The following is a 21454-nucleotide window of genomic DNA, read 5'->3' on the forward strand; positions in this document are numbered from 1 at the left end:
AGTTCTCACCTGTAGTGTAAGCTAAAATCAGTTCATGACCTGTGAGTTCTTACACAATTTTGTTCCTTACATTACCTCTCCAACCTCAGTTCTGCTTTGCTCCCCCTTGGTCATACTGTTGTCTTCTTATTGTTCTCCAAGTGCTCTAGGCACACTTCTCCCTCACTGTTTTTGTAGTGACTGTTCCTATGCCTGAAAATGCTTTTTCCCATGGGACTTATTTGCATGTCTTATTCTCTCACTTTCTTTGGATATTGACTTCAGTGTCGTCTTTCCAATAAGCCTTTCCTGGCCATGCTATTTAAAATGGTATCCTCTTCCCTCTAACACATTTCTTAAATTTTTTAAATTTTTACTGTCTTGTGGACATACGCAATCCAACACATTTCTTCATTTTATTTTCCTTCATTGTACTTACCACCATTTAGCTTACTGATTTTTAACTGTATTTGTATTTATTTTATGTTATTTTGTCTCTCCCCAGTAGAACGTAGGATTTAAGAGGTCAAGAGTTTTTTTTCTATTTTGCTCACTGCTGAATACCTGATACCTAGAATAATGCCTGGCACAGAGTAGACCTAATAAAATATTTGAATGAGTGGATTAATAAATAAAAAGCAGGTTTAAAAAAAAACTTAAGCATGTTTAAGTGGTTTGGGTATGGATCCCGTAGAGAGGAAGAGGCTGACAGTCTAAGAGAAAGGAAATAAATAACAGAGGATCAAGATCCCTAAGGAGGTAGAAGGGTATGGGCTCCAGAGCACAAGTAGAGAGATGAACATTCGATAGGAGAATGGAAGGGATGAAAAGATGTATAATAATACAAATAACTTAGCTTTGGTAGGGATAAGTTGATGTAGTTTCTGTCTAATGGCTTTATTTTCTCTCTGAAATGGGAGGTGGTAGTATAGGTACTGGATGGTAGTCTTGGGAATTACAGAAAAGTGTAGTTTTGAAATGATCCTTGTGGAGAAAAGGAAAGGAAACTAGAGAAACAAATATTATCTGGCAATATTGAGGTTTGGCTAGGGATTGTAACCATAAATTTACAGTGGTGTCATTTTCCATATAATATTCTTCTTTATAAAGCTTTTCCAAGGAATCAAAGAATGTTGGCTATAGCAGATTCATAATGTTTATTGCTATTATCATAAATTATTTTTTATTTTAAAAAGTTCTAGTCCTTTAGCCAGGTCTGTCGTCTTCATAGAACATTGTTCTGTTACCCATAAAAGATGCCATTAAGATTGTGGCCTGGGCCGGGCGCGGTGGCTCACGCCTGTAATCCCAGCACTTTGGGAGGCTGAGGCAGGCGGATCACGAGGTCAGGAGATCAACACCATCCTGGCTAACATGGTGAAACCCCGTCTCTCCTAAAAATACGAAAAAAAAAAAAAAAAATTAGCTGGGCGTGGTGGCAGGCGCCTGTAGTCCCAGCTACTCAGGAGGCTGAGGCAGGAGAACGGCGTGAACCCCGGAGACAGAGCTTGTAGTGAGCCAAGATCGCGCCACTGCACTCCAGCCTGGGTGACAGAGCGAGACTACGTCTCAAAAAAAGAAAAAAAAAAGATTGTGGTCTGAGCATACTCCACACTTTGAACATGTCTACAGATCATACTTAGGTATTGTAAAATACCTAATTTGACAAATGAGTTTTAGTAATTTTATAACTTGGCCATATTTTTTAAAAAATATATAGGAAGACTTTGTTTTATATCTTACAAAAATTTTGTGTTAAATAAATAGATTTAGACATAGTTTTACTTCTTCAGGTTGCCAGTTGGGTTAATTTAAAAACATACTTGCATAGAAGACTTGAAAGCATTTGTATTTGTTTTCTTTTTTAGGGGCAAAAAGGCCCCGAGTCACTTCAGGTGGTGTGTCAGAGTCTCCCAGTGGATTTTCTAAGCACATTCAATCCAATTTGGACTTCTCTCCAGTAAACAGTGCTTCTAGGTAAGACTGATAAAGATTGAGTAGTTTTTGATTGTAGTATTCCCCATGAAGAATAATACATGTATGTGTTTTTTCATAATAATCGACATTAACATAATACTGTAAGCTTGAGAACTTTTGTGTGATATAAGAAAGGCCTGATAGATTTTATTTTATTAAATGTATGTTTCTTTCTGTCTTAATGCCTCAGTGAAGAAAATGTGAAGTACTCCAGTTCTCAGCCAGAACCCCGCACAGGTCTTTCCTTATGGGATACCAGCCCCTCATACATTGATAAATTGGTACAAGGGATCAGCTTTTCCCAGCCCACATGTCCTGATCATATGCTTTTGAATAGTCAGTTACTTGGCACCCCAGGATCCTCACAGGTGAGGGAATTTAATTTTTTTAAAGTAATGGCAGCTCTTTATTTTTTATTGTCTTAAAGTCCTTTTTTAATGTGTAAATCTTAGATATATAACTTTTAAATCACATGTATTTTTTTTTGGTCAAGGAAGAAAGAGAGGAGGGAGGCCTTCATGCAAAATAATTTTAAGTCTGACTAAATAGCTATGATATTACTGTCTTTAGTCCTAATGGATCTATTCATTTGTCTTCTGTTTGACATGTAGAACCCCTGGCAGCGGTTGGTCAAAAGAATGACACGATTCTTTACCAAATTGGATGCAGACAAATCTTATCAATGCCTGAAAGAGACTTGTGAGAAGTTGGGCTATCAATGGAAGAAAAGTTGTATGAATCAGGTGTGTTTCATTGATTTTCATTATACCTTTTCCTGAAGAAGAATTTAAATATTTGAGTAAAAGCTATCATTAGTATATTTTTTAAATATAGGCTGTGGCTCACACCTGTAATCCCAGCTTTTTGGGAGGCTTGGGTGTGCGGATCACCTGAGGTCAGGAGTTGGAGACCAGCCTGGCCAACATGGTAAAACCCTGTCTCTACTAAAAGAACAAAAATTAGCCGGCCTGGTGGTGCATGGCTGTAATCCCAGCTTCTCGGGAGGCTGAGGCACCAGAATTGCTTGAACCTGGAAGACAGAAGTTGCAGTGAGCCGAGATCCTGCCAGTGCACTCCTGCGTGGCCAACAGAGTGAGACTGTCTCAAACCAAACAAACATAAAAATACAAAGTAATTAGTTAATTTGAAAAAGAAACTAAGTAAAATGATCTTTACCTTAAGAAATAATACATTTTTTTGTTTTAAGTTTTGTTTATTTTTTAATTTTTAATTTTTAGCCACTGTGCCTGGGCTAAGAAATAATATTTCTTAAAAGACCTTTTTATTGTTATTAAAAATAATAGGGAGCTGGAATCATTATCTTCGTAAAAACTATGTATACTTAAACTGTAGACAATAACAGTTGACTGCCTACTATGAAAGACGAATACATTAGCAATCCCACACTTTCTCCCATCTCCCTTGATTGCACCCGTCAATTTTTATTGTTTATATTATTAGAGCATAGTTATAACATTGGTATTCTAAACTGTCTTTAAGGCTTTTCAAAAAAAATGTTAATGTCAATGAAAGACAAATAGGGGAGCTGTTCTATACTGAAGGAGACTAAAGAGGCCTGATAACTAAGTGCAAGTGCAATGCATGATCTTTCACTAGATCATGTATTTGAAAAAAACTATAACAGACATTATTGGAACAATTGGGGAAATTTGAATATGGACTGTATATTAATTAGGTAATGTTTTTGTATCAGCGTCAGATTTCTTGGGTGTGATAATACTGTGGTTTGTAGGAGAATGCCCTTGTTCAAAGGAGAACAAGTGTCAAAGCAAAGTTGAAGTGAAGTGATATTTTCATTCAGCTTAAAATTTAAAAAAATAAAGGGCAAACAACTACATAAAGGCAAATAAACACACACATATCTGGTAGATAAGGCCAATGAAGAGTATATGGTTATTTATTATACTCTTCTTTCAGTTTTTCTGTAGATTCGAGTTTTCAAAATTAAAAATTAGGGGGAACTGTTACTGTGTAGAAATCTGAGGTCAGCCTGATAGTCTTCTCACTCACATAGGTGATTCACTTTCTTTCAGGTAGACTCAGAGATAAAATTTGCATAACATAAGAACCGTCACTTTAACCATTTTAAAATGTAAAATGCAGTGCTTTTTAGTATTTTCACAAGGTTGTGCAACCATCGCCCCTAATTCCAGAACATTGCATCACCACAGAGGGAGAAAAACAAAACAAAAAACCTCTGTACCACCTAGAGTCACTCTTTATTCCTTTCTTGCTCCATTCCCCGGCAACCTCGAATCTACTTTCTGTCTTTAGGGATTGCCTTTTTGGACATTTTATGTAAATGGAATCATATAACATGTAGTCCTTTGGGTCTTTCTGCTTTCATTTAGCATAATGTTTTCAAGGTTCATAGCATTTATCAGTACTTTATTCCTTTTTATGGCTGAATAATATTCTATTGTGGGTATGTATTAAATTTTGTTTATCCATCCACTCATGGACATTTGGGTTGTTTCTACTTTTTCGTCATTATGAATAATACTGCTATGAACAATCTTGTACCAGTTTTTGTGTGACCATATGTTTTCAATTTCTTAGATATATATGGAGGAATAGAATTGTTGGAGCATATGGTAACTCTTCATTTAACTTTTTGAGAAACTGTGAAATGATTTTTCCAAAGCACCTGTACAATTTTATGTTCCCATCAGTAATGTAAGAGGGTTCCAATTTCTCTACAACCTTGCCAACACTTACTGCCTCCCCTTTTTTGCTATGGCCATCCTAGTGTGTATGAAGTGTTATCTCATTTTGCTTTTGATTTTCATTTCTCTAAAGACTAATGATCTTGAGCATATTCTTATATGCTTATTGGCCATTTCTTTATAACACTATCCGGATATTTTGTCCATGCTTTAACTGGCTTGTTTTTATTGCTGAGTTGTTAGAGTTCTTTTATATTCTGGACACTAGAACCTTGTCAGGTACCTGATTTGCAAATATTTTATCCCATTCTGTGGGAGAAAATTCCCCCATTCTTTTGTTTTCTTGTTAGTGTGGTTTGATGTACTCATTTAGATTTTGATGAATTCCAGTGGATCTATAATTTCTCTTTTGTTGCCTATGCTTTTAGTGTCAAATTTAAGAAACTGTTGCCTGATGTAAGATTGTAAAGATTTATACTTTATGCTTTCTTTTAGGAGTCCCAGCCTCCTAAGCAGCTGGGACTACAGTCTTAAAGTTTAGCTCTTACATTTAGGTCTTTGTCCATTTTGAGTTAATATTTGTATATAGTATGATGTAGGGTGCAAATTCAAATGTTTGTATGTGAATATTCAGATTCCAGCACCATTTGTTGAAGATATGTTTTCCTATTAGATGGTCTTGGCACCTTTGTTGAAAATAAACAGGTCATAGATGTATGGGTTTATTTCTGGACTCTCAATTCTTTTTTTTCCCTTTTATTTTTCTTCCCCCGTGGACTCAATTCTTTTATTTCATGGATCTATATGTCTGTGCTATGCCATTACCACACTATGTTGATTACTGTAGCTTTATAGTGAATTTTGACATTAGAAAGTATGAGTTGTCCAAGTTTGTTCTTTTTTTCAAGGTATTTTGGTTATTTGTGGCCCCTTGTTTTTCTGTCTTTTAGGATTATCTTATTTCTGCAAGAAAAAAATTTGGAATTTTAGAAGAGATTACATTGGGGAGTATTTCCATTTTAGTATATATTGAGTATTCTTTATTCAAGGTGCTTGGGACCAAAAGTTTTGTGAATTTTACATTTGTTTGGATTTTGGAATATTTGCATATGCATATTGAGATAACTTACAGATGGGACTCAAGTTGAAACATGAATAATTTTATTTATGCTTCATATATACCTGATACAGATAGCCTGAAGGTAATTTTATACAACGTTTTAAATAATTTTGTGCATGAAACAAAGTTTGTACATTGAACTATCAGAAAGCAAACCTGTCAGGTATGAAATTTTCAGTTTGTCACATGATGTCAGCACCTGAAAAGTTTTGGAGTTTGGAACATTTTGGATTTCAGATTTTAGATTAAGGATGCTAAACCTCTAATAGTAACTCTTCCAGTCCAATAACATGGGGCCTTTTTTTTTCCATTTTTTTAGGGTCTTTAATTTCTTTCAAGAATATTTTGTAGTTTTCAGTGTTCAAGTCTTGCACTTCCTAGGTTAAATGTAATCCTGTTTATTCTTTTTTTTTTTTATCCTGATGCTGATGTAAATGGAATTTTTTAAAATTTTATTTTCAAATTGTTCATTGCTATATACAAATGAATTTTGTATATTGATCTTGTATCCTGAAAATTTGCTGAATTCATTAACTCCAGTAGTTTTTTTGACAAATTCTTTAGGTTTTTTAATATATTAAGATCACATTATTTGGCAGGGCGTGGTGGCTCATGCCTGTAATCCCAGCACTTTGGGAGGCCGATGCAGGTGGATCGTGAGGTCAAGCGTTTGAGACCTGCCTGGCCCACATAGTGAAACCCCGTCTCTACTAAAAATACAAAAAATTAGCTGGGCGTGGTTGTGGGCACCGGTAATCCCAGCTACTCGGGAGGCTGAGGCCGGAGAATCGCTTGAACCTGGGAGGCGGAGGTTGCAGTGAGCCGAGATCGCGCCACTGCACTCCAGCCTGGGCGACAGATCAAGACTCCGTCTCAAAAAAAAAAAATTACATTGTTTATCAATAGAGATACAGGAAATTGTTTTACTTTTTTTTTTTTTTTTTTTAACCCAGATGCCTTTTAATTCTTTTTGTTTAGTTGTCCTGGCTAGGACTTCCAACATTATGTTGAACAGAAATAGAGTTTTTGTCTTGTTCTTGATCTTAGGGGAAAGTTTCGAGTCTTTCAGCATTAAGTATGATGTTAGCTGTGGGGTTTTTGTTTTTATGACGAAAGAGTATTGGATTTTGTCAAATGTTTTCTCTGTCTATTGAGATAATCATGTGGATTTTTTTCCCCTGTATTAATATAGCTTGACCTCCTGTGCCCAAGTGATCCTCTCATCTCAGCCTCCTAAGTAGCTGGGACTACAGGTGTACACTATCATACCCAGCTAACTTTTTAAAAATGTTTTTGTAGAGATGCAGTCTCTCTGTGTTTACCAGGCTGGCCTTGACCTTCTGGGCTCAAGTGATCCTCCTGAGTAGTGGGTACTACAGGTGTGCACCACCATGCCCAGCTAAATTGACAGTTTTCATCAGTCTGTTTATTTTGTCTAATGTTAGTATATCACATCAGCTCACCAGCTATCTTGTGTATTTTCCTTTTTTTAGATGGAGTCTCACTATGTTGCCTAGGCTAGACTGTAGTGGCTACTTACAGGCACGATCATAGTGCAATGCAGCCTCAAATTCCTGGGCTCAAGTGACCCTCCTGCCTTGGCCTCCCAAGTAGGTGGGACTGCAGGCATGTACCACCATACCCAGCTACCAGCTCTCTTTTGGTTATTGTTTCCATGGTCTATTTTTTTTTCCTTTTCCTTTTAACCTATTTGTGTCTTTGAATCTAAAGTGCCTTAGCCAGGTGTCATGGCTGACACCTGTAATTCCAGCACTTTAGGAGGCTAAGGTGGGCAGATCGCTTGAGGCCAGGAGTTTGAGACCAGCCTGGCCAACATGGTGAAACCCCCATCTCTACTAAAAATATTTTAAAAATTAGTTGGGCGTTGTGGTGTGCACCTGTAATGCCAGCTACTGGGGAGGCTTTAGGTGGGAGGATAGTCTGAGCCATGGGAGATCAAGGCTGCAGTGAGTCGTGATCTGATTGCATGACTGCTCTCCAGCCTGGGTGACAGAGCAAGACTGTCTCAAAAAAAAAAAAAAATCGCTTCTTAGCCTTTTGGCTAAGATCAAGTGTAGTATCTATTCCTATCAGTTTAAGTGCCTTAATTTCTCTTCCACTTTTTGGACAGGTAGTTTTGCTGGATATAGAATTCTTATTAGCTTTTGTCTTTCAGCACTTTGATTATGCCACTACTGCCTTCTAGCCTTTGTGGTTTCTGATGAGAAATCAGCTGTTAATCTTACTGAGGATCTCTTTTATGTGAGACGTTGCTGCTCTCTTGCTGCTTTTATGTTTCTCTGTTGACCACAGTTTGACTATGGTGTATCTTGGTGTGGATTTCTTTTTTCATTCTGTTTGGAGTTCATTGAGCTTCTTGGATATGTAAATTAATGTTTTTAATCACACTTGGGAAGTTTTTGGCCACTATTTCTTCAGATTTTTTTTTTTGGTATCTAACTCTCCTCTCCCTCTTGGACTCATTATGTTTATTGTTGGTATACTTGATGTGCCACAGTTCTTAGACTCTGTTCATTTTTCTTTATTCTTCTTTCTTTATGTTTCTCAGGGACAGTTTTGGTTGCTGTTTTTCCTTTATAAGGGCCATACTTTGTTTCCTTACATGCTTTGTAATTTTTTGTTGAAAACTGGACATATTGTGGCAATATGTGGCAACTCTAGAAGTCAGATTTTCCCCTCTTGCCAGTGTTTGTTACCGCTTGATGTAGTTGTTTGTTTTTTTTAGTGGTGTTTGTTTTTTTTTTTTTTTTTTTTTTTGAGATGGAGCTTTGCTCTTGTTGCCCAGGCTGGAGTGCAGTGGCGTGATCTTGGCTCACTGCAACCTCCACCTCCTGGCTTCAAGTGAGTCTCCTGCCTCAGCCTTCCAAGTATCTGGGACTACAGGCACCTGCCACTGTGCCTGGCTTTTTGTATTTTTATTAGAGATGGGGTTTCATCATGTTGGCCATGCTGGTCTCGAACTCCTGACCTCAGGTGATGCATCTGCCTCAGCCTCCAAAGTGCTGGGATTACAGGTGTGAGCCACCGTGCCCGGCCCTAGTGATTTTTCTTATATAATTTTTTAAAGTTGGTATTGTTTGTCATGCATGGCTGTACAATTTCTGTCCCATTAGTTTTAGTGGTCAGCTAATGATTGGACAGAGATTTCCTTAAATTCTGTATACCAAAAACAAAAAATCTGCAGAGTGTTCTGTATTTGTGTTGGGGCACACCTGCAATACTCAACCAAGAAGTTTACAACGTTGCTTCAGCCTTCGCTATCTGCTTGTGCAAAATGCAAAGTTAGGGCACATGTAGAGCTTAGGGGCCTTCTCAGCTCTTTCCTAAGCATATGTACTGCCCTGGTCATGGGTGTGTCTTTTTAGATTCCCAGGTATATGTTGGACCTTTTCAGAGTCCTATTCCCCAGAAACATCTCACTCCCTAACCTCTTCTTCCAAACTTCTTGGGTAGTCAGTTTGCACCAGTTGCTTTCATTGCTTCAGGCAACAGAGACTAAAGCATTTTCCTGTGAGTGTTTTCAGCAAACGCTACTCAGGAGCAGCTTTAGCACAAGGTGAGTTAGAGTTACAAAGGTGAAATAAAGACAAGCCTCTTTTTTTTTTTTTTTTGAGATGGAGTCTTGCACTGTTGCCCAGTCTGGAGTGCAATGGTGCGATCTCAGCCCACTGCAACCTCCGCATCCCGGGTTCAAGCGATTCTCCTGCCTCAGCCTCCCAAGTAGCTGGGATTACAGGCACCTGTCACCACACCCTACTAATTTTTGTATTTTTAGTACAGACAGGGTTTCACCATGTTGGTCAGGCTGGTCTTGAACTCCTGACCTCAGGTGATCCACCCACCTCGGCCTCCCCAAGTGTTGGGATTACAGGCATGAGCCACTGTGCCTGGCCAGGACAAGCCTTTTGATCAGGTCATTTTAGAGGGTCAGATCGGCTTAAGATAGTTTGTAAATGAGGTTTATTCTGCTCCCACCTGGACCTATACCTTAAATATGAACTGTTATTTTCAAGGCTGCTACTAAGTGAGGAGCAGGGGATAAACAGGGTAAGTTAAAATGCCAGAAAGCTCACTGTTCTTACTGCGTTTCACTTGTTTTGAATAAGTTGCTGCAAGCTTTTAGCTAGTTTACAATGTTCTGAAAAAGTTGATTCTGACAGGCTTTGGCAGGTTTTTAAAATTGCTTTTGTGGAGTAATGGACTTCTGGAGTTCTTTTCTCTGCCATTTTCACTGACATCACTCCTTGATTCACTCTCTCTCAGTTCTTGAAGTATTTTCTTTGTCTTTGAAGTTTAAGAGCTTAATTCAGATGTGTTGAGTTGAATATCTTGTATTAATTTTCCCAGAACATAGTGGGTTATTTCAGTGCTGCACAGTCGTGGTATAGTTGTGTGTTTTCATAGTTTCTTGAAGTAAGAATTATTACAAAAACTTTTGTAATTTGGGCTGTGTTTTTTTGGGCACATCTGCTGATCTTGCTCAGGCTTAACTCATCCAGCTGTAGTCATTTGATGTCTTTACTGTGGCGGGTGGTCTAAAACATCCTTACTCCCATATTTGGAGTCTTGGCACTGTCTGTTAGCTGAGTCTTTCTTTCCGCATCATTCAGCTAGGCTGAGCGTCTTTCCATGCCATAGGAACGTTCTAAAAGACTGAAAGTGGAAGTTGAAGGCCTCTCAAGACCTTTGCCATCTTCTAATTGCCGCTCTAGCTTTTCAGCCACAAGTCAGGCCTTTTTCTTTCTCACGTTTTAATAATCTTGTTTTTCCTCCCATTATGTTTTCATCTTCGATTGTTTCTTCTTTCAGTGGTATTTTGGTAAAAGACAGTTTTGTTGCTATGAGTTCATATACACTCAATCCCTAGGAGCTGCACCCCTGTTGATAGATTGGGCTGGGGACACACATACCCACTGGGAGAAGAGAGACTCTGGAATGAGTGAGATTATCAGCATACTTAATATTACTCCTGTTATGGAGGTAGCCAGCAGATTTTTTTAAATTGATACAATAATTGTAATGTATTCATGGGGTGTGTAGTGATGTTTTGATTCATATAATGTATAATGATCAGATCAGGATAATTAGCATATTCATAATCTCAAACATTGTGGGAATGGGAATGTTCAGTGATGGGAATGTTCAGTATCCTTCTAGCTATTTGAAACTCTATTATTGTTAAGTATAGTCATCCTACAGTGGTCTAGAACTTACTCCTATCTAGCTGTAATTTTGTATTCTTTCACGAATCTCTATCTTTCCCTTCCCTCTCCCCTTCCTAGACTCTAGTATCCTCTGTTCTGCCTTCTACTTCTATGAAATTAACAGTTTTTTTGTTTCCACATATGAGTGAGAACATGCGATGTTTAATTTTCTGTTCCTGGCTTATTTCACTTTACATAATGTCCTCCAGTTCCACCCATGTTGCTGCAAATGACAGGATTTCATTCCTTTATATGGCTGAGTAGTATTTCATTGTGTATATATATCATATTATCCTTATCTGTTTGCTTGGCTTTTTGTTTTGTTTTTTTGAGACAGGGTCTCGCTCTGTTGCCCATGCTAGAGTGCAGTGGCGCAATCATAGCTCACTGCAGCTTCAACCTCCTGGGCTCAAGTGACCCTTCTGCCTCAGCCCCCTGAGTAGCTGGGGCCCGCTAATTTTTTGGGAATTTTAGTAGAGATGAGGTATCGATATGTTGCCCAGCCTGGTCTCAAGCGATCCTTCTGCTTTGGCCTCCCAAAGTGCTGGATTACAGGCGTGAGCCACAGTGCCTGGCCTACACTCATCTGTTGTTGGATACCTAGGTTGATTCCATATCTTGGCTATTGTGAATAATGCTGTAGGGATGCAAATTTCTCTTCCATATAATTTCCTTTCCTTTGGATCAGTAGTGGGATTGCTGGAACATATAGGTAGTTTTATTTGTAGTTTTTTGAGAAATTTCTATTCTGTTCTTCATAGTGGGTTTACTAGTTTATTATCTACTCACCCATGTGGCTTAACCTTATTTTTGTTGCCTTAGGTTACTGTATCAACAACTGATAGGAGAAACAATAAACTCATTTTCAAAGTGAATTTGTTAGAAATGGATGATAAAATATTGGTTGACTTCCGGCTTTCTAAGGTATTTTTATGTTTTATTGTATTCTTTCTATGGAAATATTTCTATATGAATTTTTTTAATGGCATTATGTTTGTATATATGTGGCATTTGTAAATAGGTTACTTGCTTTTTTCATTTAATATTATGAGCATGTGTTTTCGTTATCTATTTTTCCCGAACATTGTTTTTTTCAAATGACATTTTCCTTATTATAAAAGTTTTTGCCAGGTGTGGTGGCTCATGCCTGTAATCCCAGCACTTTGGGAGTCCGAGACGGGTGGATCTCGAGGTCAGGAGTTTGAGACCAGCCTGGCCAACATAGTGAAACCCCATCTTTACTAAAAATACAAAAAATTAGCCAGGCGTGGTGGTGGGTGCCTGTAATCCCAGCTACTTGGGAGGCTGAAGCAGAGAATCATTTGAACCTGGGAGGCGGAGGTTGCAGTGAGCCGAGATGACGCCACTGCACTCCAGCCTGGGTGACAATACAAGAGACTCTGTCTCAAAAAAAAAAAATTTCTGCTTTTGTGAAAAATGTAGATAAGCAAAAAATGAGAAAATAAAAATAATTCTAAATTTTCAGTGATCACATTAATATTTCGAAGCATTTTAATATTTTTCTTGATTTATGTCTTTTAATAAAAATTATGATTTGTTACAAATATTTCATTATAATTTAATGAACCTTTACCAGTTATAATAATTCTGTGATTGCTATTTTATGCATAGATTTTTTTGTTCATATTTATGATGATTTCTTTAGAAATCATTGATTCTAAGATGATAGTATTACAGCCCTTGATATATAAAACCAAAATAACATTTTTCTCTATTTTCTGAGAGATCGTATGTGGCTCTAAAGAGGATTGGAGGGGTAGCTGCTGTGTTAGAGCATTTGCCGCCGTACTCTTTGTATTAGAGATTTGCTGCAATACTGTTTTTCAGATGCTTGCTACAGAATTAAATTAAGATCGTAGTATAATGAAATTCTTCTCATAACTAAATCTATTGATTTTGGTCAATAGTGTTATGACAACAAGACTTCAGTTTAGTTGTATAGCTTATCGTTAGTTTCCAAACCCTCACTGCCTATGGAATGTAATGACTTAGGTCCAGATATACCAACACCTGAAACAGATAGGATGCCATGTTTATCTGCTCTCTGAGCTCAGTGCAGTAGGAACAGTGATGGTCATGAAACCACATCAGAATTATTTGTGTAACAATTTTCTCTGCCAGGATATTTGGTCTTCATAAACAGACCTAAAAGAAAATGGTAGCTAGACATACCTAAAGATGTTTGTCTCTTGTTACCACTACAAAGAGATTGATTTTAGGACAGAATTTTGTTTTTGTTTTTGTTTTGACATAATTTTTTAATATTATTTCTAATATAGGGTGATGGATTGGAGTTCAAGAGACACTTCCTGAAGATTAAAGGGAAGCTGATTGATATTGTGAGCAGCCAGAAGGTTTGGCTTCCTGCCACATGATCGGACCATTGGCTCTGGGGAATCCTGGTGAATATAGTGCTGCTATGTTGACATTATTCTTCCTAGAGAAGATTATCCTGTCCTGCAAACTGCAAACAGTAGTTCCTGAAGTGTTCATTCCCCTGTTTATCCAAACATCTTCCAATTTATTTTGTTTGTTCGGCATACAAATAATACCTATATCTTAATTGTAAGCAAAACTTTGGGGAAAGGATGAATAGAATTCATTTGATTATTTCTTCATGTATGTTTAGTATCTGAATTTGAAACTCATCTGGTGGAAACCAAGTTTCAGGGGACATGAGTTTTCCAGCTTTTATACACACGTATCTCATTTTTATCAAAACATTTTGTTTAATCCAAAAAGTACATATTTCTTCCATGTTGATTTAATTATAAGATGAACCAATAAAGACATAATTCTTGTGACTTTTGGACAGTAGATTTATCAGTCTGTGAAGCGAAGCCAGCTTCAAAACATATCCCCAAGATTTGTACTTATATTTTCAAAAGGGCCTGGCCAGTTATATAAACCTGTTTTTGAATTATAATGATTAATTAAAATTGCAAGTAGGTGTTTTTTCCAGTGTAGTTAGTAAAATACTTGTATTTTACAGTGTTGCATAAACTCTAGTGCTTAACTAACTTTACTCTAAAAATTACTGTTGAACATCTTAAATATTTTTCTATATTTTCAACTTTCATAGCCATATTTTAACCTTTTCAACTTACTGGTGACCAAGCTTTTAGGTGATAAAGAATAAAAGAGGGAAGGGAAGAGTAAGGAAGCTATAAGAAAAATAGATCTGATTCTTTGTTCCTTTACCTATTAGACTTACAAAAACTTTGTTTTTCTAATAAAATTTGTATCAACTTTGGGGCATATTAGGTTGAGGCCTTGGCTCCTGCCTGTAGTCCCAGCTACTTAGGAGGCTGAGAGAGGAGGATCGCGTGAACCTGGAAGTTTGAGGCTGTAGTGAGGTATGATTGCACCAGTGCACTCCAGCTTGGATGACAGAGTAAGACCCTACCTCTAATAAAAATTTTTAAAATTGTAAAACATTATAAAATTAATCAGTTATTTTAATCTGAAGCCAAGAACATGTAGAATGTTATGATTAGAGTTTATCACATATTAATGTATACTGGCAAATTGTGTTACTGGAGTATACCCATAGGAGGAATAAATTCAAACCTGTTTTATTTATTTGAACCTATTTACGGTATGCTTAAGAATTGAGTCAGTATAAATTCTCAAATATGGGAGAAATTTTGTTCTTGAGAATTATCTGAGTCATTAATATTTTTCAAAAACAGCTCTCACTGACTTGAACCTCTTCTGTGAGCTCTAACCTTTTACCTACTTTACATTTCCACTTGAATGTCTAGTAGGCATCTGATGACCAAAAACACCTTTTGATTCCTGTCTCCAACCTGTTCCTCTCCTAGTTTTCTCCATCTCAGAAATGTTACTTCCTCTGCAAAGTCTTTCCCTGACTTATCTAAAATAATAACCTCCTCTGTTTGCTGAGGGAATTTGTATAGAATGGTGGGAAAATTTCAAGTTTCATATTTGGATTAGCTCTGACATTTATTTATCTGAGCACTGGTAATTGCCTCAGTAAAGACACTGATAATAAGTACCTTTTAGAGTTATTTTAATCTTTAATGCTTTAATGTGCAGGAAGAGTATAGTGTCCTGTTTTGCACAGAAAGGCATTCTGTAAATAATAAGTTGCCTTAATTTTCCTGTAATGTTCATTATATTGTTGTGGGAAGGTATTTACTCCTATTATTAAAAATAAAAATGTGTAAAATTTACTACCTGAAGATAACAGTTCAAATTTTGATGGAAAAATCAACCTATGCTTGTGTGTGTGTGTGTGTGTGTGTGTGTGTGTGTATGTGTGTGTGTGTGTAATGTGTACAGTGTGTGTGGTTGTTGAGATAAGCATAATTATATAAAAATACATAAAATATGTACACTTCAATGTGCAGTTGTAAAGTTAACATTCACTTAACCACAACTCAATTGTAGAAAGATCATTTACAGACCCTTAAGCACTTCCTATATGCAGTCTCCCAAACACAACCCACTTCTTTCCCCCAGAAATAATCACAAAATAGACTTTGGTGATAATCTTTTCCTTGGTGTGTTTTAGAGTGTTCTCAGCTATTTATGCAAATAATATCATTTAGTTTATGTATTTTTAATTAATATGGTTTTTATTAATGAACTTTATATACATTTTGCTGTATTTTTCATGTGTTGATTTTTTATAGCCATGCTTTTGTGCATATTGAATTCATTAATTTTAATTTTTATATAGGATGTATTTATGAACATCCCACTAACTATTCTGCTGCTAATTGATATTTGGATTGTGTACAGTTTGATGCTATTATAAAATTCTTCTAAGGACATTCTTGTACATGTTCATTTGTTTTGCTAGGTCCTAGAGTCTAAGGTATATATCCAGAAGAGGAATAGCTGGGTATTAGGATAGAATAATGACAAACTGTTTTCTAAAGTGATTGTACAAATTAGTGTTTCCATAGGAGAAAAGTGTACAGTTACTGGAAAAACAGTTTGGAATGATCTAAAGTATAAGAATGTTCATAGCAACAGAATGTATTTCTAGTATTCCAAATTTTCACCTACAGTTGGTGTGGTCAGTATAAGTTGTTGTTTTTGTTTTTGTTAATGTTTTTTTTTTCCTTTGAGACAGGGCCTCACTTTGCTGCCCAGGCTGGAGAGCAGTGGTACAAACATGACTCACTGCAGCCTTAGCCTTGCAGGCTCAAGCAATCCTCCTGCCTCAGCCTCCCAAGTAACTGGGACTACAGGCACATGCCACCACACCTGGCTAACTTTTGTATTTTTTGTAGAGACAGGGTCTCACCATGTTGCCCAGTCTGGTCTAGTCTGTTTTAACAAGTTGTTGCTGTGTAATGATATATGTGTGGTGTTAATTTGCTTGTTCCTAAGTTTAAACGAGGTAGAGCATTTTATGACATGCCTGTTCTAGTCTTTTGCTTATTTTTCTAATTGCCTTTTCTTTTTCTTAATAATTTCAGTTCTTCATATGTTCAGCATACTAGTCCTTTGTCAATTTACATGTATTGAATATATATACTCTCCCATTCTGTGGCTTATTGTTCCATTCTTCATGAACATTTGTAATTTTAATGTCCTATTTAGACCTTTCTTCTGTCTATTGTTTTATATTTTGTATTAAAGGAGTCATTCACTACTCCAAGATCATGAAGATTTTCTTGTATGTAATCATGTAATCTTCTTAAAAGCTTTATGGCTTTTGCTTTTTTTTTTTTTTTTTTTTTAAGAGTCTTGTTGTGTCTCCAAAGCTGGAGTGCAGTGGCACAATCACAGCTCACTGCAGCCTCAGCCTCCCTGGCCCAAGTGATCCTTCCACCTCAGCCTTCTGAGCTGGGACTATAGCCATGCACCACCATGCCCAGCAAATTTTTTATTTTTTGAAGAGACCAGATTTCACTGTGTTGCCGAGGCTGGTTTCGAATGCCTGGGCTCAAGTGATCATCCTGCCTTGGCCTCCCAGAGTGCTGGGATTACAGGTGTGAGCCACCATGCCTGCCTGGCCTGTTTTTTGGCTGATTTAGGTCTATAATTCATCTGAAATTGGCTTTTGTGTAGAATGTGAGGTAGAGATTAGGTTTCATTTTTTTCCTTCATATGGCTATCCAGTTTAGCACTGGTTATTGAAAAGATCATTATTTTTTTCACTAGTCTTCATTGATATCCAATCAAGTATTCAAATGTTTTAATTATTTTTTATACTTTGTATTGAATCAGATCCAAATAAAGTTTAAACATAATAATCGATTGATGTCTTTTAAGTTGCTTTTAGTCTGTAAGTTCCCTCTTTATTCCCTTTTTTTTCTCTTGCAGTTTATTGGTTGAAGAATCCAGCTGGTTTACTCTATGATTTTCTTAAGTCTAGATTTGTGGGTTTGATTGCTATGATAGTTTCAGATCTTTCTTCTATTTTCTGCATATCCTATAAATACATTCGAGATACTAGTCCTGTGTCAATTATATGTTGCATATAGGCATTTTATAAATTTCCTAAGTACCATTTTTCTTCATGCCACAAATTTTTATGTGTACTATTTTTGTTATCCAGCTCAAATTTTTTTTCTAATATTGTTATGACTTTTTTCTATATTTTTACATTGTAGTTCTCAGATCTTTATATGATATATTTTTTGATCCATAAATTATTTTGAATTATGTTTCTGAATTTCTAGGCCTTTGGGAATTGTTTTTATTTAAAAAATGTTTTTATTGAGATATTCACATACCTTAAAATTCACTTTTTAAAGTGTTGTGCTCCCTTTAAAGTACACTTCTGTGGTTTTTAGTATGTTCATGAAGTTATGCAACCATCACCACTCTCAAATTCTAAAACAATTTCATCCTTTCAGAAAGAACCTCCCTGCTCATTAGCAGTCACTCCCCACTTTTTCTTCCTCCAGTCTCTGGAAAATACTAACCTACTTTTTGTCTCTGTGGATTTGCTTATTCCAGATATTTCATATAAATAGAATTGGATAATACATGTGTGGCTTCTTTCACTTAATGGTTTCAAGATTCTCCATGTTGTAGCATGTATCAGGACTCCTTATGGCTGAATAATTTTCGTGTGTGTGTATGTATTGTACATTCTGTTCATTATGTGGACATTTTAGTTCTTTTTACTTCTTGGTTATTATGAATAAGGCTGCTGTGCACATTCTTTTACAGCTTGGTGTGTGTCCACAGATTTTCAGTTTTCTTGGGTATGTACCTAGAAGTAGAATTGCTTGATAGTGATAGTTTTTACAATTGTTGGGTACAGGCTTCTGTATATCTCCATGTAATTAACTGAGTTAATCATATTCAGATCTTACATATCTTTACTGCTTATACAGTGAATTACTAGAGAAGCATGTTAAAATTTACTATGATTTGGATTTGTGTATTTTTACTTGTGGTTCTCATTTTTTTTTTTTTTTTTTTAAGAGACAGGGTCTCATTATATTGCCTAGGCTACACTCAAGCTCCTAGGCTCAAGCGATCTTCCTGCCTCAGTCTCCCAACTAGCTGGGACTACAGGTATATGCCACCATGCCTGGCTAGGTTCTGTTAATTTTGCTTTATACATTTTGGGACTATTTCCTTAGGTTATATACTGATACATACTTGTCATATCTTCTTAGTGAATTAAACCATTTATTTATTTAGAAGTAACTTCTTTATAGATATAATACTTTTGCCTTAAATATTCTTTATCTGATATTAATCTAGCCCCACTTGCTTTCTTTTGGCTAATATTTATATGATTTTCATAAAGGATTTATTAACAAAAAAAAAAAAAGAAAAAGTTTGCATGGCATAACTTTTTTGAGATGGAGTTTCACTCTTGTTGCCCAGGCTGGAGTGAAATGGCACGATCTTGGCTCACTGCAACCTCCGCCTCCTGGGTTCAAGCGATTCTCCTGCCTCAGCCTCCCGAGTAGCTGGGGTTACAGGCATGCGCCACTACGCCTGGCTAATTTTTGTATTTTTGGTAGAGATGGGGTTTCTCCTGACCTCAGGTGATCAGCCCACCTCGTCCTCCCCAAGTGCTGGGATTACAGGCGTGAGCCACCGCGCCTGGCCTGGCATAACTTTTTATCTTTTTACTTTTACCTTTCTAAATCATGTAAAATGTCCCTCTTTTAATTATTTTTAAAATCCAATCTGACAGTATTTGTTTTTCAATGGACCATTTATTCCATTTGCTTTCACTGTAATTACTGATATATTTGGATTTATTTCTATCATCTTACTTTGGTTCCACTGGATTTGCATTCTTTTCTACCATTTTTTTTGCCTTAAAAAATTTTTTGTCTTGCTTAGTATTTTATTTTTGAGACAGGGTCTCACTCTGTCACCCAGGCTGGAGTGCAGTGGTACCATCTCAGCTCACTGCCACCTCTGCCTCCTGGGTGCAAGTGATTCTTGTGCTTCAGCCTCCCCAGTAGCTGGGATTATAGGTGTGTGCCATCATGTCTGGCTAATTTTTGTATTTTTAGTAGAGACAGGGTTTCACCATGTTGTCCAGGCTGGTCTCAAACTCTTGGCCTCAAGTTATCTGCCCGCCTTGGCCTCCTAAAGTACTGACATTACAGGCGTGAGCCACCACGCCCAACCTTGCTTAGTATTTTTAAAAAATCATTTTATTTATCCTCCTCTCCTAGTTTGGAATCTATATACTTATTTTTTTGAGGGTTACTCTAGCTATTACAATATGCATACTTGTTATAGTGTGAAGTCAGTCTCTTGTCCTCTTTCTGACAATCAAAGATCTTTACACTTTTTAATGTATATACAATTGTTGTCTATTTTGATAATATATATGTGTTTCTATGTAAATATATGTACATACATATCTTTGAAGAGATAGTAGATTTGCATGTAGTTGTAAGAGTTAATACTGAGACATCCTGTGCACCTTTCACTCAGTTTTCCCCACTGGTATCCAATAAAATAATATAACCAGGATATTGGCATTGATAAGGTCCAGATAGGACATTTCCATCAGCACCAGAATTCCTCATGATACCCTTTTATAGCAACATTCACTTTCCTCCCACTTCTGGCAACTACTAATCTTTTCTCTGTTCCTGTAATTTTGTCATTATAAGAATGGTATCTTAGCCTGTTTAGGCTTCTAGAACAAAAACACTGTAAACTGTGTGGCTTATAAACAACAAACATCTATTTCTAACAATTCTGGAGTCTGGGAAGTCTGAGTTCAAGGTGCCAGCAGATTCAGTGTCTGGTGAGGGCCTCTTCCCCATAGATGTCACCTTTTTACTGTGTCCCCACATAGTGGAAGGGGCAAAGCAGCTCTTTAGGGCCTCTTTTTTAAGGGCACTAATTCCATTCAGGAAGGTCCTTCCCCATAACCTAATCACTTCCCAAAGTCCCCACTTCCCAATACTATCACATTGGGAATTGGGTTTCAGTATATTAATTTGTCTGGAGGGGAATACAAGCATTCATACTACAGCAGTTACATAAATATCACATAGTATTGTACCTTTTGGAACTGGCTTTTTTCACTCAACATAATTCTCTGGACATTCATCCAGGTTGTTAGCCTGTATCAAGTTCATTCCTTTTTATTGCTATGTGGTATCCACGGTATTGTTTAACCATTCACCTGTTGAAGGACATCTTTGTTATATCTACTTTTTTGCTATTGTGACTAAAGCTGCTATAAATATCTACAGGCTTTTGTGTGAATATAGTCTTTATTTCTCTGGGATAAATGTACTGGAGTGGTACTACTCAATTATATGGTAGTCATATGTTTAGTTTTCGAGAAAACTGCCACTCATTTCCAGAATGGCTGTACCATTTTATATTCTCACCACCAATATATGAGTAATGCAGTTTCTTCACATCCTCATCAATGTTGTCACTATTTTTTGTTTTAGCCATTCTGATAGGTATGTAGTAATATCTCATTGTGAGTTGAATTTGCATTTCCCTAGTGGGTAATGATGTTGAACATCTTTTCATGTACTCATTTGTCATCTATGTATCTTTGGTGAAATATCTCTTCATGTCTTTTGTTCGTGTTCCAATTAGATTTGTTTACATTGAGTTTTTAAAGCTACTTATGTAGTCGAGATACTAGTCCTTTGTCAAATATGTCATTTGTAAAAAAAACAAATATGTCTCCCATTCTGTTGCTTATCTTTTCATACTGTTAACAGGGTGCTTTATAGGGCAGAAGTTTTTAATTTCAATGAAATCCAATCTATCAATTTTTTCTTATATGGATCATGTTTCTGTTGTCTATCCTAGAATAAGCCTAGATTCTGAAGATTTTTTCCAGTGTTTTTTCTTAAATTTTGACAGCTTAAGACTGAAGCATTTCAAATTAATTTTCGTACAGGTGTGAACCTTAGGTTGAATTTCATTTTTTTGCCTCTGAATCTTAAGTTGTTCCACCATTTGTTGAAAAGGCTATCTTTCCTCCACTGAATTGCTTTTTA

General features: G+C 36.6%; 1 protein-coding gene and 1 pseudogene across 5 annotated transcripts in view; both read left to right on the plus strand.

The window, feature by feature from the left end:
* Positions 1–21454, plus strand: part of CHEK1 (checkpoint kinase 1) — a 51098-nt gene that overhangs the window by 16855 nt on the left and 12789 nt on the right. For 2 of the 5 annotated variants that reach the window (XM_055095057.3, XM_063608863.1), the window contains exons 9-14: positions 1848–1956; positions 2147–2324; positions 2568–2699; positions 11811–11912; positions 13289–13411; positions 14274–15214. In XM_055095057.3, coding sequence (XP_054951032.1) covers positions 1848–1956; positions 2147–2324; positions 2568–2699; positions 11811–11912; positions 13289–13384 — 617 coding nt within the window. In that variant the 3' untranslated portion in view covers positions 13385–13411; positions 14274–15214. Of the gene's footprint in view, positions 1–1847; positions 1957–2146; positions 2325–2567; positions 2700–11810; positions 11913–13288; positions 15215–21454 lie in introns of those variants that run through there. The other 3 variants (XR_010113505.1, XM_057299289.2, XM_008973330.7) reach the window with 3 other exon arrangements.
* On the plus strand, positions 7806–7947 carry LOC112441331 (U2 spliceosomal RNA; annotated as a pseudogene).

The sequence above is a fragment of the Pan paniscus genome, chromosome 9 (genome assembly GCF_029289425.2).
Source record: "Pan paniscus chromosome 9, NHGRI_mPanPan1-v2.0_pri, whole genome shotgun sequence".
Taxonomy (NCBI): domain Eukaryota; kingdom Metazoa; phylum Chordata; class Mammalia; order Primates; family Hominidae; genus Pan; species Pan paniscus.